This window comes from Artibeus jamaicensis, unplaced genomic scaffold (genome assembly GCF_021234435.1).
Source record: "Artibeus jamaicensis isolate MK-2021 breed Jamaican fruit bat unplaced genomic scaffold, CSHL_Jam_final scaffold_3307, whole genome shotgun sequence".
NCBI lineage: Eukaryota > Metazoa > Chordata > Mammalia > Chiroptera > Phyllostomidae > Artibeus > Artibeus jamaicensis.
Window position 1 is genome coordinate 1,946,354 of NW_026522040.1, and position 17,865 is coordinate 1,964,218.

At 52.0% G+C, this 17,865-nt stretch overlaps 1 protein-coding gene across 4 annotated transcripts in view; it reads left to right on the forward strand.

Annotated features, from left to right (window-relative positions):
- LOC119064243 (solute carrier family 23 member 1-like) overlaps positions 1–16,844 on the forward strand; it is a 52,592-nt gene extending 35,748 nt beyond the window's left edge. For 3 of the 4 annotated variants that reach the window (XM_037165815.2, XM_037165817.2, XM_037165814.2), the window contains 9 exons: positions 383–542; positions 9,183–9,364; positions 10,226–10,346; positions 11,442–11,598; positions 12,645–12,898; positions 14,030–14,194; positions 14,592–14,700; positions 14,797–14,892; positions 16,428–16,844. In XM_037165815.2, coding sequence (XP_037021710.2) covers positions 383–542; positions 9,183–9,364; positions 10,226–10,346; positions 11,442–11,598; positions 12,645–12,898; positions 14,030–14,194; positions 14,592–14,700; positions 14,797–14,892; positions 16,428–16,684 — 1,501 coding nt within the window. In that variant the 3' untranslated portion in view covers positions 16,685–16,844. The remainder of the gene's footprint in view (positions 1–382; positions 543–9,182; positions 9,365–10,225; positions 10,347–11,441; positions 11,599–12,644; positions 12,899–14,029; positions 14,195–14,591; positions 14,701–14,796; positions 14,893–16,427) is intronic. The other variant, XM_037165816.2, reaches the window with a different exon arrangement.
- Positions 16,845–17,865: the final 1,021 nt, after the last annotated feature.

A 17,865-nucleotide genomic window follows, 5' to 3' on the forward strand; every position in this document is an offset into this window, starting at 1 on the left:
GCATGTCCCCCTTGTGTGCCTTAGTTTCCAGGCCTGGGGAAGGTCCACTGGGATGGGCAGAGCGCGGCCCCCACGAAGCGAGTTCCCTGAGCTCTGTGCTGTCTCCGAGTTATTCCCCAGGGCCTGTCTGCTCCTGGGCTTGCATCTCCCAGACGGGGGTTAGGTCTGCTGGCCTCTCACCTGCCCACCTCTCCTACCTGTCCAAAGGTTGGCAGGGCTCAAGGGTCTGGGTGGAGGCTTGGCAGGAACTCCGTGTGTACTGAGAACGGCAGGCTGCCTCTAAGCCCAGCCAGGACTCCGGACTAAGAGGCCCCTAGTTGAGGCTGGTGACAGACCAGTGCTGAAGCCCTGTGTGGGTAACTGTAGTCTTCCTCTCCTCTAGGCTGCCCATTCTCCAGGGAGGGACATTTGCTTTTCTGGCACCCTCCCTGGCCATGCTGTCTCTTCCCGCCTGGAAGTGTCCCGAGTGGACACTCAACGCCAGCCAAGTGAACACCAGCTCTCCGGAATTCACGGAGGAATGGCAGAAGAGGATCCGAGAGGTAACGGATACGAGGGGGGGTGAGTGCATGTGTGGAGTGGAGGGCTACTCAACATGGGGGATGGGGGCTGCTGTGTTGATTCACCTGTTTGACATTCACTGTTCAGCTCCTCTCTGGGCAGGACCCTGGGCGTTAAGACACTGCTGCAGATAAAACAGTGCGTTGATATGCAGGACTGGGTGGGAGGTCAAGGCACAAGTACTTCAATAAGTAAATAAAAAGGGGGAGTTTCAGGGAGTTATTGTGCAAGGTGATGAGCAAGAGACAGATCGGGGCTGCCAGGGTGGAAAAGAGGGAGGGAATGTTAGGTTTGCTTGGAAACACTCCTGTATTTTAAGGAGGAAGAGTATGGGCATGTTCCTTGCCAGCCCCAGGGGGCAGAGAGGTTTTAAATGAAGTCATCAAGTGTCATTGTTGATGCCAAGTGTGGTGCTAAGTGCTGGGACTGCAAAGAGACAAAGAGACATGTCACAGTGTTGATGAAGATGATGATAATGGTGATGATGACAATGATGGTGATGGTGGAGATGATAATAGGAGCAGATTGTTACCGCAATGAGTTTTCCAGACATCCTGCTACAAGTTTTTCACAGATGCACAAGTTCAATGTTGCCTGTACCCACAGCGGGCTTTGATTAAGAAGAAACAGAAGTACAGGACTAGGCTTGGCTCAGTACCATCCTGGCTCAGTACCACCCTGGCTCAGTACCACCCTGGCTCAGTACCATCCTGGCTCAGTACCACCCTGGCTCAGTACCACTCTGGTAGCGGGCGCTGTCTGCTTAGTCTGCCCACTTGGGACACTGGGCCCCTTTGCTTACCTGCTGTGAAACCTGACCCTTAATCCAGTTGCATCATCAGGGGCAAGGAACTGGTGGCCTTAATATATGAGAGGGGACTCAAAACCCTGGAATTTATTGATAAAAAACAGTGAATTTATTCTTACATGTTTAAACTTCAGTCACCTTCAAAGTACTCTCCATTTGATAAGATACGCCTATGGAGACTTTTTTTTCCCCTGCTCAAAACAGTTTTTGAACTCGTCGATGTGGATGCCTTTTAGTGCTTCTGCCATTTTTTTGGTTCCACTTCTCTGACGTCAGCAAAACGTATCCCTTTGTGGACTTTTTTCATCCAGGGAAACAAGTCGCTTGGGTAGAGATTGGGTGAATAGGGAGGGTGGGGCATGGGGGTCATGCCATTTGTGGTCAAAAACTGCTGAAAACTCAGCACAGCGTGGTTGTAAATCACCCATCATGAAATGGGCAAACAGGTTGGAAGAACCTTCAAAAAAAAAAAAAACTCGCTGAAGCTGAAGGCAGCCTCTCACAACGATGCCAGCTGGTGCACTAACGGAGATGGGTTCCTTGCAGGGGAAGCCTGTCCTCCAAAGGGCCCTCCCTCCAGAAGATAATTCCATTTGTTTTGGGGGGGGGTTGGCTCCCCCCCACCATAGACTCTGAAGTTTGCCTTGCTCCAGATTATCTAATCAGCAGATAAGGAAGTCAGCACACTCAGGATTTTCTCCAGACAGTTGAGCCACTTTCCAAGGGAAAGCAGACTTTACAATCCTCCCTGATATGGGGGTTGAAGGGGCAAGGGTGGCTTGTGGGTGGGGCCCTATAAGAGAGAGTACAGGTCACTTGAGATCTCTAGGAAGCCCAACAACCGCCCTCCCCGTCGGCCTTAACAACCTAGGCCTGGAGCCAGGCCACAAGCCACCTCCTCCGGAGCAGGCCCAGATTTCCCCAAGCACCACCCAATGATGGGGTTCCAGCACAGGGTGTGTTCAGACCTGCCTTTGGCACTGCCTCCCTCGGGCTCACCGGAACTGGGCCAAAAACATTGCTGGACTCAGAGCAGAGTCTGCTCCCGAGATATCCCTGGGAGCCAAGCTAGCAAGCCCTAGTCCAGCGGGGGTCTATCCTGCAGCCCACCCCAGTCCATGTTCAGGGTTCTAACGGCCTTGTGGCTGCAGTGATGATCTCATCCCCTGTAGGTGAAACATACAGGAGGGGGGAAGTCAGAGGAGGGGACATGGTACGAGATCCCTATTCTTGCCCTATATTTGACCAATGAGAAGGAACAGAATCAACCAAAAATTTCAGTGCCTACTACTACCACTGCTGTACAGCGCGCACAAACGCACCCAGAATTGTTTCTGTGTGATCACACAGGTTCTCGGGCTGTGGCCAGCAGACCAGCAGTGTGATCTGGCAAGTGGACGGTGGAGAGCACTATCGAAATTTCACGTTTTCTGGGACAGGATTTTTCAGCCACATCTCAAATACCGGTGGCTCGTGTTGATGCCCCTCTATTTCAAAGAGGAGGGATGTGCGACTTTCAGTGCAGTCACTGAGGCCCAAGAGATGACACTTTGGGCCACAAGGCATGCACACACAGGCTCACAAACAACGGACACCATATCCATCTGAAGTCACCGACGTTGTCAAAGCCAGGGCACATGCGCCCTTGGTGGGTGAATGTGAGGGTCAAGGGCCCATCATGGAGCCCGCAGGCTGCCTGTGCTGGGTATTTCACAGAGCATGGGGAGCGTTGAATATTTTAAAAACTGGTATCCACAGTGTTTCTGGTTGGAACCTTGCCCATTCCTTGCCCATTCCAAGCCAGTGATCCAATTGAGAATATTGCTTTAGTTTTACTTTCTCTCCCCTATGAACTCGATTAGTCCGTGACCCATCTGAATCAGGTGTGAATGTGCCCTGATGTGCCAGCAACACTCACAGTGTTCGCTCCTCCTTGTCCTTCCAGCAACTCGGGGTCCAGCTGCACGAGATGACTTTCAGTTTCAGTAGAACAACCCTGACGCCACCATCCTTCATCTCAGGCTGAAGACATATCTAGAAATATTGCTGAGAAATAATAATCCTATTGTTTTCAACTTATTTTATCTGTTAATATTTTGTAATCTTCCCCTGAGGACATGCTGATCGATTTTAGGCAGAGGGGAAGGGAGGGAGGGAGAGAAACAGAGATTCAAGAGAGAAACATGGATTAGTTGCTTCCCACACGTGCCCCAACTGGGGACCGAATCTACAACGCAGGCATGTGTCCTGACCAAGAACTGAACCCACAGCCTTTTGGTTTACAGGACAGCACTCCAACCAACTGAGCCACACTGGCTAGAACTCAACTTATTTTTAGCATAAAGGGAACAAGTAGCATCATTTAGTAAAGTAATTTGTCAGGTGGCTTCTTCCGTTCCCCCCTCGGGGCTCCTTTCTCGGCCCGTTCCCTGGCTCCTGTTAAAAGTCAGGGTTCTGAGTCCTTCTCCACTGTCCTTCAGGTAGTGAGCAGCAAAAGGGACACCGCGGAGCCCTGCTGTGTGACCTTCGCCAAGGTGCTTTCAAATGACTTAATAAATATACTGTCACTGGATCCTCTCCACCGGGTAGGGTACACCCATCCTGCAACCACCACACTTTTCAGTCTAGCCCATAAGTAGCACCAGAATTCCAGTAAGTCCAGTTCAGTTCATTTCTATTTTTCCTGTCTCAAGGAACACAAGTAAATCCCTGCCCCTGGGAAAAGAGTGTTTCTATATCCCTCTCATTTCTCAGCCTGTCCTTTATTGACGGCTCCCCAGGTGACTTGCTTCCCTGTCCCTCCCATTTAGCTTGACCTTGCCCCCTCCTCCCCAGGAAAGCCAGCCCCTTGTGCCCTCATCACCCACATTTGTGGTTCCAGACACCCATTCTAATTTTTCCATAATTTCACTGCCTTTAGCAAATGATGTGAAATGTGAAAAGATCACTTGCTATTCTGTTTCTTGGTTCACTCCTGCCCTGTCTGTGCTGTGGCAAGTGGCCCTTGAGTTTTATAAGTTGATACTTACGTGTGTGGGCCGTCTGTGCTTCCAGTCTTGCTATGATAGCAATCTGGATCAGGGCTTCACTTGCAGAATGGGCAAGGCTCCAACCAGAAACACTGTAAATACCAGCTTTTAAAATATTCAACGCTCCCCATGCTCTGTGAAATATCCAGCACAGGCAGCCTGCGGGCTCCATGATGGGCCCTTGACCCTCACATTCGCCCACCAAGGGCGCATGTGCCCTGGCTTTGACAACGTCGGTGACTTCAGATGGATATGGGGTTCTGTTGTTTGTGACCCTGTGTATGTATGCCTTGTGGCCCAAGGTGTCATCTCTTGGGCCTCAGTGACTGCATTGAAAGTCACACTTCCCTCCTCTTTTGAAACAGAGAGGCATCAACACGAGCCACCGGTATTTGAGATGCGACTGAAAAATCCTGTCCCAGAAAACGTGAAATTTCGATAGCGCTCTCCACGGTCCACTTGCCAGATCACACTGCTGGTCTGCTGGCCACAGCCCGAGAACCTGTGTGATCACACAGAAACAATTCTGAATGGGTTTGTGCGCGCTGTCCGCTGCATCCCAGGTAGCGTGGTCCCCTGGCTGCATTCAGACTTGCCTTACTTCTCCCACAAGGCCCTTCTGTTTACAGGTCATGTCCTTCCAGGCTCACAATTTCTCCGTAGCATCTGTAGGAAAGTTCCACCCAGGGCTTTCTGAATTCAAAGACCCACATGGTGGGACCCGAGTCTCTGTTGCTGCAGTTTGATTAGCTTGTGTTGTAGCGCCTGCCCCAGGAAAGGGGGGACCCTATGCATCCTTCCTGTACAACCGCCTTTTCTTTTCCTGCCTATAACTATTTCCCTTGAATCAGCCAATGACCATCTTCTTCCTTATTCGAATGTCTTTCTGACATCACTCATGATATGGGATCTCTGAGGCTAGAGTTTTTGGTGCCATTCGCTGCTAGCAGTCTAATTCCAAACAGTGCCCAGTGGCAGACCCGTGAGTAATGACCTTCTAAAGGGAGGGTGGTTGAGCAGCTGCTCCAGGCCACTGCCACACGACAGACAGCCCCATGACAGGGCTGACGCACCTGGCTTTGAACGGGTCTGGTCCTCCTGCAGTGTGGGGCCTCACCACCGGCCCTCCTGCTACCTCGGCGGGTGCAGTGCTTGTAAGGACATGGCCAGCAGGCCTGAGCCCTACAGCTAGTGAATTTCAACTAGAACCTCCTGCCGTTCTTCTTCCCTTGGAAAAACGGCCCTTTTGCAGGCGCCTGTGCTCTGATTACCCGGATGTGGTGCCCTTCAGTGATCCAGTTGAGTCCTCGGGCTTCCTTTTTAAAATCTCAGGGTGGGCCCTGGGTTGACAGGGCTCTCTGATCTCTAAAGAACAGTTCCAGGTGCTTCCAGACCAAGATAGCCCTACAAAGGGCACTTGTCAAGCTGGTGGGCGCTGGGTTTTTGCCTGGTTGATTGCCCAGTCTCAGAAGGCTGTGCGTTGCCGTGTGATTTTCCAAATCGGGATGCTCTTCTTCAGTGAAGCCTGGCCTTACCGCCTGATCAATAGAATAAACCGCAGACCACACGAGGTTTGGGGAGGCTTTGTTTGTTTGTTTGTTTTGTGTTTGTGTTTTGCTGTTGTTTGTTTCTGCTGCCCCTACTGAGCCTATACTAGCATTTGATACATTCAAATTAAAACTAAGCAAAGAAGAAGAAGCAGGATTTGCTCACCCCACCCTGCCACATGCCAGGGGCAGGGTTTCCCTTTCCAGACCTCTCGGGGACTGTAATTCCTTTTGCACACATCTCTTGCCTTCATACTAGCCAAGAAGAAAGATCTGGCGAGTTAATTTGTCTCTTCTCCTACCTAATAACTTGGGCTGCTCAAAGACTCCCTGGTCAGCAGATCACTTGTATGTTACGATCCCAGCCACAAATGAAGTGTGTGTGTTTCCGACACCGCAGCAGCACAAACCTCCGCCAGGCTCAGAAGCCCTTACCTGTGTTTTGAGGACAGTGAGCAAGAGTTATGGCAAGCAGTTCCCCCGGGACTTGAGCAGTATTAGTGATGAGAGAGGACGTTTAGGGACACAAGTCATGCTGTCCCTGTGCTGAGCAATGCCCATGTCTTCTCCAACACTTACTATTGATTTCAGGGGGTGTGATATACAGAGTCCTCTAAAGCCAGAGTCAGCAAACTATGGCTCTTGAACCAAATCCAGCTTGTGGTCTATATGTTTGCATTAAAAAATTTTTTTAACTACCCACAAACTAAGAATGGCTTTTATATTTTATAAGGCTGTTTTAAAAAAAAAGAATATGTAACAGAAACCTCATATGGCTGACAAAACCTGAAGTATTTACTATCCTGCCTTTCACAGACCAAGTTTGCCACCCCTGCTCTGAAACACAGGCCCAGGACAGGGTTTCCTCTTGCGGGGGGGTCTAAGGCAGGAGACTCATTTTTTTCCACTTCGCCTCCAATTGTTCCTCACCTTGAGCCCCAACCCGGAGTCCGACCTCTCTGGTGCTTTAGCGCCATCTGCTGGTCCACTGCTTTTCACCAGTGCTACAAACAACAGAAGGTTTTTACAAGTCTCAACCTCATTCTATTTTTTATTTTATTTTTTACTATTTTATTTTATTTTATTTATTTACTTTTAGAGACAGAGGAAGGGAGAGAGAAAAAGAGGGAGTGAAACATCAATGTGTGGTTGCCTCTCACACACCCCTTACTGGGGACCTGGCCTGCAGCCCAGGCGTGTGCCCTGACTGGGAATGGAACCAGCAACCCTTTGGTTCACAAGCAGGTGCTCAATCCACTGAGCCACACCAGCCATGGCTCAATCTCATTTTATTAACGGATTGATTGATTGAATTTACTTGCTGAGCCAGCTTACTGGAATTTAAGGTAGATTCTCCACGTTCCACTGAGTTGTCCACACACCTCTCAAGTCTTGAAACTGCTGACGGTCAGCAGCTCACCAGTGTGTTACCATACCGGCCACAGATAAAAATGATATGAATATAGGAGCGGTAGGGATGCCCTTACCCACCTGGATATGAGAGGTAATGGGCAGGTAAAACGGAGCCACGGTTCTATTTTGAGGAATTGGTGGCAGCAGAAAAAGTAGAAAACTGTGAGAAGAGATGGCAAGTTGAGTCTCTAACATATTAGACGGGTTTTGACTTCACCTCCCAGCGTCACGGCAATTTCTATTTATACCCGTCTGTGAGCTGAATGAACTAAATGACCGCAATGCATGGGCGGGATGAGGGAGGGTTATTGTGTTATTGGAAGGTACTCACAGTGCCCCTCGTGAAGCGGTGCCATGTTCTTTGAAACAACTTGGCTTGGCTACAAGTGTTATCGCACACCCTAGGACAACCACTAAAAATTGTTTAAAAAGAAGAGAACATGCTGAGAAAGGAGGTAAAGTGGAATCACATAAGAGGCTCAATGAAAACCACAAAAGGCAGAAAAAGAGTGGAAGACAAAAATAGGAATAAAGAATAAAGGCAACAATTAGAAAACAGCGACGAATAATCGGGTAGGTACTAATTCAACCACATCAGTGACCACTTTGAACATCACTGGTCTCAATGCACCAATTAAAAGACAGATTGGCCTTGGCTGGTGTGGCTCAGTGGATTAAGCACCAGCTGTGAACCACAGGGTCGCCAGTTCAATTCCTGGTCAGGGCACATGCCAGGTTGTGGGCCAGGTTCCCAGTAGGGGGTGTGTGAGAGGCAACCACACATTGATGTTTCTCTCCCTTTCTTTCTCCCTCCCTTCCCCTCTCTAAATGGATAAAAATCTTTAAAAAAAAGAAGAAGAAGAAGAAGAAGAAGAAGGCAGAGATTGCCAGAGTGGATTAAAAAAAAAAAGACCCAGTTCTATGTTGTCTACAAGAAACCCACTTTGAATATAAAGCCACATGAAAATTAAATGTAAATAGATGGAGAAAATATATACCATGTTAATACTAATCAAAAGGAATCAGAAGTCACTATGTGACTTTTAGAAAGAGCAGACTTCAAAGCAAGGAAAGTTATCAGAAATAAAGTGGAATTAGAGCATCCAGACTAGTAAACTAAAAAAAGGAGCAATAAAGGAAACCAAGTCAGTCCAGTGGGTCAGAGGTCGGGGAACCACAGCCAAACGAGCCACATCTGGCCTGTTGCCTCTTCCTGTACAGCCCATAAGCCAAAAATGGTTTTATATTTTAAATGGTTGGAAAAAATCAAATGAAGAGTAATAGATCGTCACGTGTCAAAATTACGTGAGACCCCCATTTCGGAGCCTATACGTGAAGTTTTACTGGAGCAGAGTGTGGCTCGTGGGTCCCCTCACTGTCTCGAAAAGCTGTGGCGGAGCCCATACTGCCCACACAGTCTGAAATACTCACTCTCTGGTCCTTTACAGGAAAAAAAAAAAAAAAAAAAAAAAAAAAAAAAAAGGCAGGCCCTGCAATAGAACACAGGAACACAGGGAAAAATAAAGCAAAAACATGTTCAGTACACCACTAAGTGATGCTAGTATTAAGTAAGAGTCATCATCATGGGCATCACTCTGGGCAGTGGATACTTCTAAGGGCTGCTCCCTGAGAAGGGTCGTATTAAGTGGAAATGTCCAACAGGTGGTCTGGAACTAAAGCGAGGAGTGAGATCAGAGCTCTCCTTCTCTCGGGTCCTTTGTGGTCCAGCCTGGCCCTCCCGCTGCCTCTGAATGGCCCGGGCTGGGCGGAGGCCCACGGTCCTGCCACAAGCCTCAAGATGCCTGAGCCACGGCTTCTCTTCAGTTGCAGGGCGTCATCATGGTCGCTTCCTGTTTCCAGATGTTCGTGGGCTTCTCGGGACTTCTCGGCTACCTCATGCGCTTCATCGGCCCCTTGACCATCGCGCCGACCATCTCCCTGGTGGCCCTGCCTCTCTTCGATTATGCGGGCAATGATGCCGGGGCCCACTGGGGGATCGCCGCCTTGTAAGTCCTCTCTGCAGAGGGAGTGCCGTTCAAGTTCCCTTTGGTGGAAGGTGACCCAGTAAAACTAATAAGAGGCCAACTCTGGGGTTTACAGATATTTTCATGAACATTATGATGCTTTGGAAAGTACTCAAATGACTGCTTATAATTTATTATCACCACTATTTATGATGTCGTGAGCACACGCAGACAATGAGTTAACCACAGGCAGGACAGACGACTCTGTAGGGTTCACAGTCAGTTGATACAGCCGGTCCCCTGCCTACTAGGTTTCCACTGAGCAAATGTTTCTAAGCCTCTGGCTCATGGGAAGGGTGCGAAGACGTGGCCTCAGAAGTCAGGCACATTACAGTGTCGTAGAGAGAAGACTTATACACCTGGAGACAGTGACAAGAGTTAGAAAGTCAGGCGTGCTCAGGGGCAGGGGTGGTGACAGCCAGCTGGGGGCATCGGGAGGGCTTCCTGGAAAAAGAGGCTGTAAACATTTCAACAGAGCTTTGAAGGGACTTGAGGATGACACCGGATGCTGTCATTCACTCCGTCCACTGTGGTCTGACCACCAGTACCTGTAGAATGACCTGGGAGAGGGGACGGTCTCAGGCCCTGGTCTCGCTGGCTGTAACCGCTGTACCCATTCAGCTGCCACCCCCAAAGAACACCAGCCCCCCTTCCCACTGTTCCTCTTCAGCCACCAGCAGCTTCTGAAAGGGAATGTCCCCTCCTTTTCAGAGACAGCAGGACGCTGCCTGCGCTGCAGAGCAGGGCCTAGAAGGGGACCCTGCCGCTGGGGTGGCTCAGCGTCCTGCGCCCTCGCTCAGGACGGTCCCCAACTCACCAGGTCGGGTGTGGCTTCTGTTTCAGGACCATCTTCCTCATCACGCTGTTTTCTCAGTACCTGAAAAACACCGCGGTGCCCGTGCCCATTTACGGACGGCAGAAGGGGTGTCACATCTCTAAGTTCCAGCTGTTTCAGGTCTTCCCTGTAAGAAGCACTCCCACCCCCTTCCATTCTTAGTTGACTCACCGGGAGAGTGAGGGGCCTCCTGCACTCCCGGATGACCCGCAAATCAAAAGCTCTCCTCTCCCGGTGGCCTGCGCTGCAGCTGCATGACCTTCCTTAGTTCCCCTCCCCCGCTCCCTTGCGCCGTCTGCAGGAACGCTCCCTCACCATCGGGGTGATGCCACCCCAGTGTTTCTTCCCTGCTTCTCTCCCAGGAGCAGAGCACTTGCCCTAGGTCGCCACCCTGGGCACCAGGTGGGGTAGCCTTCTCACATTCCCTGGGCCATTCTCCTATCGAGATACTAAGGAGGCTGCCGGGCTCACTGCTAATTATATAAAACTAGGGGTCAAGATGCTTAGGTCACGTTCTTTCTCAGTGGCTCATGGGCAATTCAAGTGCCCTGTGGTGAGGATGGCGTCTCTCTCTTCAGAGCCTTCTCTGTTGCGTTTGCACCACGCTGCCGAGGATGGGTAGCTGTCAACCACACATATATTTTCAGGTTCAATTGAACCGGAAACTCCATTTCTTGCTGTAAGAATACACTTCCACATAGTGATTGCATCGCTCCCTCACACCCCTGCTCTGAAATTCAGTGTGTATACGCTTCACCTGGGGGTGCTGCTAAAAATACAGATTTCCAGGGTTTCACCACCAGAGATTAAAAATCATATTTTGGAGGGCCCCGCTCTGTGAAATCCTGCTTCAGGCTCTACAGAGCACTGACTGTAATTCCATTGTACAGACGAGGAAACTGAGGCTTAGAGAATTTGATCCAAGGTCATGTGACCGGCCAACAGTACAAAGGGAGACAGACTATGTCATACGTGTCCCCTTCACCAGACATTCTGCCTCTATCTGATGCAAGGGCTCCCCACCATTTATTTTCTGCGTTCCTTTAATGTGCTAATTATCCACCACACACTAGATTCCCATGGTCCCGGAGGGGCTGGCAGGGGGAGAGGCTGTCAGGGGGAGGGGCTGTCAGGGGGAGGGGCGGTCAGGGGGAGGGCCTGGCAGGGGGAGGGGCTGGCAGGGGGAGGGGCAGGCGCCCTGGTGAAGGCGGCTTCCTCCCGCAGGTACTGCTGGCGCTCTGCATTTCCTGGCTCCTCTGCTTCGTGCTCACGGTGACCAACGCCCTCCCCTCGGCCCCCACGGCCTATGGGTACCTGGCCCGCACCGACACCAAAAGCCACGTGCTGAGCCAGGCCCCTTGGTTTCGCTTCCCTTACCCAGGTAATGAGAAGATGGGGACCCTCCTGGCCTGGGACCCAGGGTACGGGCTGGAGCATTGAATGGGGTGGGGGGAGGCAGGCTTTCCTCCAAGGAATCTGACAGTGAGGCACAGACCCCAGAGAGAAGAAGGAGACCCCTGGGTTGTCCCAAGACTCCTGTGGGGACAGGGAATGGCAGCGAGAATGCTGGGCCACTGGGTAAGGCTGCTGACGGTGGCTCAAAGCAGGCCAGGCACCTACACCTGTCACTCAACGTTATACTCTCCTAGTCCTCTTTAAAAAATTTTTTATTGTTCTTTTTTCATTACCATGTAGTCCCCTTACACCCCCAGCCCCCACAATCACCACACTGTTGTCCATGCCCAAGAGTCTTTTTAGAATCCCATTTCTGCTGTGGCAAGTTAGCACACATTTAGTGACTTCCAACAACCTGTATTTATTATTTCACAGCGAGACAAGAGGCTGCCTCTGAGCTGGCCGACGTCTCTCATCCCCTCTCCTCGCCTGGCTCAGAGCCCCTGGGCCTGGGAGCAGGGAGAGGACAGCAAGGTCCCCACCTGCTAGCTGGAGTCTCCTCCCGGATTCAGTAGATCCCATACCAGGGATCTACTAGGACTGAATGAAAACAGTTCTGGGGAGACAAGTTCAAGGCCATCCCCTAGGCCACTCCTGGTCTCCTTTCCCTGCAGTTCTCGGCTCAGGGTGTGTAGATTACCAGGGTCCAGGGAGGGCTGCCCTGGCCTACGGACTGTGGGGCTGGGGCTCCCTGAGTAACACTCTCATCTCCCAAAGGCTTCAAGGTCTTTCTGGGAAGATGCTCCATGGCTGGTTCTTTTTGCGCACAGTGGCCTCAAGGTCAGGGCGTCTGACCCTCCCTGAGGGAGCAATGGTGGAGCAGGAGTCAGGCAAATCCTCAGGACAGTTGTGGGGTTGAAGACGCGCACCGCCTAGTCTTAAAGCCTTCCAGAGACCCCTCCGGCAAAGCCGTTAACAGGGTTCAGCAGCCTGTTATCTTCTGGGTGAATATCGTCTGCATTGTATTTTCAGGACAGTGGGGCCTCCCCACCATCAGCCTGGCTGGGGTCTTTGGGATCATCGCTGGGGTGATCTCCTCGATGGTGGAGTCTGTGGGCGATTATTATGCCTGTGCCCGGCTGGTGGGAGCCCCACCCCCTCCAAAGCACGCCGTCAACCGCGGCATTGGCATTGAGGGCCTGGGCTGCCTCCTGGCAGGGGCCTGGGGGACGGGCAACGGCACCACCTCCTACAGCGAGAATGTTGGGGCACTGGGAATCACCAAGGTAGGTGGCTCCTGGGGGCAGGTGGAGTACCCCAATCTGCCACTGAGTGTATTAGTCCCCTATTTCTGCTGTAACAAATTAGCGCAAACTTACTGGCTTCAAACAACCCAAACTTATTATTTTACTAATGCGGAGGTCAGAAGTCTGACGTGGATCTCCGGAGGCTAACATTGGCAGGGCTGTGTTCCTCCCTGGAGGCTCCAGAGAAGAATCCATGTACTTGCATTTTCCACGCCCCCAACCCCTGGGGCCATGGGCGGGTACCTGTCCGAGCCCTGCTAGGAACTGGGCTGCTGCGGGTGAGGGGTCCCTGCGGGGAGCGTGTCTGAGCTCCACCTCCTGACTCCTCCCCCACCCCAGCCTGAGCTCCGCCTCCTGGGCCCCGCCCCTGCCTGAGCTCCTCCTCCTGTGCCTGGCTCCTCGGCCCCGGAGGTGGAAAAACTGGTTCCTGGTGCCAAAAATGTTGGGGACCACTGATCTAGAGGCTTTCCTCGTTCCTTGGCTGTCCACCCTCGCCATCCTCCATCTTCCAAACCAGGAACGTTGCATCTCTCTGGCCTCCCTTCCATAGTCACATGTCCCTGACCACAGCCAGGAAAGGTTCTCTACTTAATACCGATTCGTGTAATTACATCGGGCCTGCCTGGCTGTCTCAGGATACCCTTTCCATCTCAAAATGCTCACCTTCATCACCTCTGTGAAGTCCCTTTGGCCATGCAAGGTAACACAGGCACAGGTTTGGGGGTTAGGACATGACCTCTGCTAGGGGCCATCATTTTGCTCCCCATACCACGCTTCTTGGTGGTGGCCACTCCACAGGCAGAAAGTCTAGCCTGGCGAGTGCAGACCTCAGTGGCTTTGAAGCCCTGAGGAAATGTTTTACTTTCCAAGGTTTGGGGGTCGGTCCTCTGAACCTGAATAATCCAGCTGCCACCTGGCCACACCCTCATCCTATCCCCAACGCACCATGCGGAAGCAGAGGGGGCGGGGTCACTTCTGGGTCAGGAGGTGCTGCTCTTGTGAGTCTGTCCTGAACATTGATGGAGGTGCCCGAGAGCAGCGCAGAGGCCTTTGAGGCATGTGGCCTGGCTGGTGCTGAGCTGCTTGTCTTGATGTCCCCGAGTGCTGCAGGTGGGGAGCAGGGTGGTGATCGTCGCCGCTGGCTGTGTGTTGCTCCTGATGGGCTTGTTTGGGAAGGTCGGGGCTGCATTTGCCACCATCCCATCCCCCGTGATCGGAGGCATGTTCCTGGTGATGTTCGGGATCATCTCTGCCGTGGGGATTTCCAATCTGCAGGTGAGTGAGGCGCCCCTGGGACAACAGCAGCCTTTCCTGGGGATCGAGGTGAATGGGACAGGGCCGGGGAAGGGGAGGAGCAGGGGCTCCCTGGTCCCCATAACCACACTGCTCCTCTCCTCCCCACCTCCACCATGGAAAAAAGACATAGCTGGAAGCATCCAAAACTGGACATTGTATCAGTTTGAACTGGATTATCGGAACCACTCAGCTCCCAGAGTCAAGTGGGAATTAGGACTTGGCTTGCCTGCTGAGAATGTGGGTTGCTCTAGGTTCAGCCCCCTCCCCCCAAACCTCTGGTGGCAGTGGGAGGGAAGGGACACCTGGAGGGGTGTGAGGTTGGTGTGCAGCAAAGGTGCTGAGGCTCTGGGCTGCCCTGGGGGCCTCTCTCCCGCAGTACGTGGACATGAACTCGTCCAGGAACCTGTTTGTCTTCGGCTTCTCCATCTTCTGTGGGCTCACCATTCCCAACTGGGTGAACAAGAACCCTGAGAAGGTGCAGACAGGTGATTCTCCGTCCTCTGGACTGGGACCACTCCGGGGGCAGCGCCCACGGGGCCCTTCATCCCTGGGCATCCTTGTCACTTTTGTCTCCACGCCAGGAATTCTCCAGCTGGACCAGGTCATCCAGGTGCTGCTGACCACGGGCATGTTCGTTGGTGGATTTCTTGGCTTTCTCCTGGACAACACCATCCCTGGTAGGGCTCACCTTCACTCTGTAAGCTGGCGGTTGGGGTAGGCAGTCAGCATATGGGTCACTCCCCTTGCGTCTCCAGCCCTGATTACAGCAGGTCAGGCCAACCACAGTCGGAGTGGGCCCTGGCTCTGGTTGTGTGTGTAGGTCTGTATTAGTTTTCAAGGGCTGCCATCACAAAATACTGCAGTCTGGGGCTTAAACAACCCAATAGATTTTCTCTCGGTCCGGAGGCTGGGAATCTGAGGTCACAGTGTTGGCAGGGCTGGTTTCTCCTGAGGCCTCTCCCCTAAGCTTGCAGACGGCTGCTCTCTCATGGCGTCCACACCTGCCCTCCCCTCTGGGTGTGCCTCCCTGGTGTCTCCATGTGTCCTAGTCTCCTCTTATAGACACACATCAGAGCAGATTAGGCCTGCCCGAAAGCCCTCATCTTTTACGTAGTCATCTCTTCACTGGTCCTATCTCCAAATACAGTCACATTTTAATGTGCAGGGCCTAGGGTTTCAACGTGTAGTTTTTTGGGGGGGACACAATTCAACCTATAACAGGGCCCTAGGGTGGGAAATACACCAGAAGCAAAAAGAAAAAGGCATAGCCCCAGTACTCTTGGGGAGTCTAGTTGGTGAGAAAGAGAACATGGGTATTCATTCATTCATCCAGCCATCCAGCCATTCATTGATTCCTTCCTTCATTCATATTTTTGACAAAAACTTCTTGAGCCCTTTGTGTTTCAGGTGCTGTATACAGGCATACCCTGTTTTATTGCACTTCATTGTATCATGCTTCACAGATATTATGGTTTGTTTGTTTGTTATTTTATAAACTCCACCAGCAAAAAGATTGTGACTCATTTGATTAGGATACTCATTTTATCCAGTGGCCTGGAACTCAACCCACAATACCCCCGAGGTAGGGGTATTTTTTGTATTTTCTGCTGAAAATACAAAATGCAGAAAGACATACCCCCTGCCTTTCAGAAACCCACAGGCTAATGGGAGAGAGAGAGGAGAGAAAGACAGTTACAATACAGGGTAATCAGTGTGAGGATGAGCAGATGGAGTCTGTAAGTGCTGAGGAGGTGGAAAGTGGAGAGCTCAGAGCTACCTTCACCAATGGCTTTCAATGCGCCCTTCTTGACCCTCCCACAGCCTCCTGAAAGGACCTTTATGATAGCACCTGCTGGGGGGTATTCTATTTTTCCACATTATCTTCTCTTCCAAGTGTAAAATGTGTCTGCATCCCAGAAACATTAAAATGTGGAAAGACCAGCCCCTGGATGAAAGGACGGTGGTTCACAGGAGGTGGTACGGGAGCTCTGTGCCACGGTCAGCCACCCAGTGGGAGCTCAGGCAGTGCCTGGGGAGCTGAGCCAGGCTGAACTGAGCCTCCATTCCTGAGACAGGCTGGTGGCTGCCTCTGTCCGCAGGTGGAGGGCGCTGAGACCTCATAACTGCCTGCGGGGGAGCTAGAGGCCCCCTCCAGCTCTCCATGGTCCACTCTATCCGGGCCCAGTCCTGACTGCTCACTGTCTGCTCTCAGGGAGTCAGGAGGAGAGAGGCCTCGTGGCGTGGAATCAAATCCAGGAGTCTTCGGAGGTGACGAAAGTCTTGGAGATCTACGGCTTCCCTTGTGGGATTGGCACCCAGTCGCTCGCTCCCTCCTGGACCCGGTGTCTCCCCTTCTGGCCCAGACTGGAAGGCGGTGGGAAAGAAGGGGTGGGAAAGAGCGAGCTCACACTCTGCTCCCAGGATCCCTCAGGAGAGCGTCCCAGGGGAGCCCCGGAAACCAGGATGTGAGGCTGTCTCTCCTGACGTGTCCCCAAGTCCTCTCCACCCACCCCCACCCCAGGATGTGCTGCGTGCATGCACAGGTGGGGACCACACCCTCCTGAGCACCTCCATTGGCCTGTCCACCTCGGCGGCCAGATAAGTATTAAATGAAGACCATGACAAGCATGCTTGGACGAGGCCAGGCCTCGAACTGCACCTTCCGCTGGGCTCCAGCCTTGCATCTCCAGTATAAACCAGTGCAGCCCGATGTCCCTGCAGAAACACCCAGTCCACATGTTCTTGGTACTATTTTTGACACCTTGGGAGAAAGAGGCCTGGGGGGGTGGGGCAGGGGATGGAGATGGGACTCTTGGCTGGAAGAACAGGTTTCTTCCTCCCCAAAGAGGCAGGTGGCCCTGCCAGCCCCTCCAGGCCCTTCCCCTCTGTGCCCTGCCACTTGTAACCCCCGCACACCCTCAAGGGGAATCACTGGGGGTCGGCTTCTGCATCACAGGACAGTGAGCAGTGAGAGCTGGGCAGTGGAGTAGATAGGAGATGAAGCGGTCCAAGAATGTGGGGGTCTTCAGTGGAGGAGAGCCACTGTGCTATGATGTGTAAACTGTAAGGAGGCAGGCGAACCCCTTCTCTCTGCATGCGCAGTGGATTAGTCCGGGCTCTCCAGAGAAACTGAGCCCATGGGTTGTGTTTGTGTGTACACGCACACATGCACACACATACATATGTGTTACTAGATACCTACTACATATACACATATGTGGTTGATATATAAATATACATACACAGGAGAGAGAGAGAGAGCCCATTGTTAAGCAATGGGCTCCTGTGATTGTGGAGGCTGGCAAGTCCAAAGTCTGCAGGGTAGACCGACCAGTAGGCTGGGCAGACTGCAGCTGAGTCCCTGAGGGTAATCACTGCAGGACTCCCTCTTCCTCAGGGGAGGGCAATCTTTTGGTGTATTTGGTCCTTCAACTGATTGGACCAGGCCCACCACATTGTGGCAAGTAATCTGCCTTACTCAAAATCTACTAATTTAAATGTGAACCTCATCTAAAATAAATGCCTTCATAAAAACATCTAGAATAGTGTTGGGCCAAATATCACACACAGTGTACAGCTCAGGGGCATATACAGTCCTTGTTAAGGAGCCTCAAAGTGCCCAGAACACTGTGAAATCTGGCTTGGCCTTC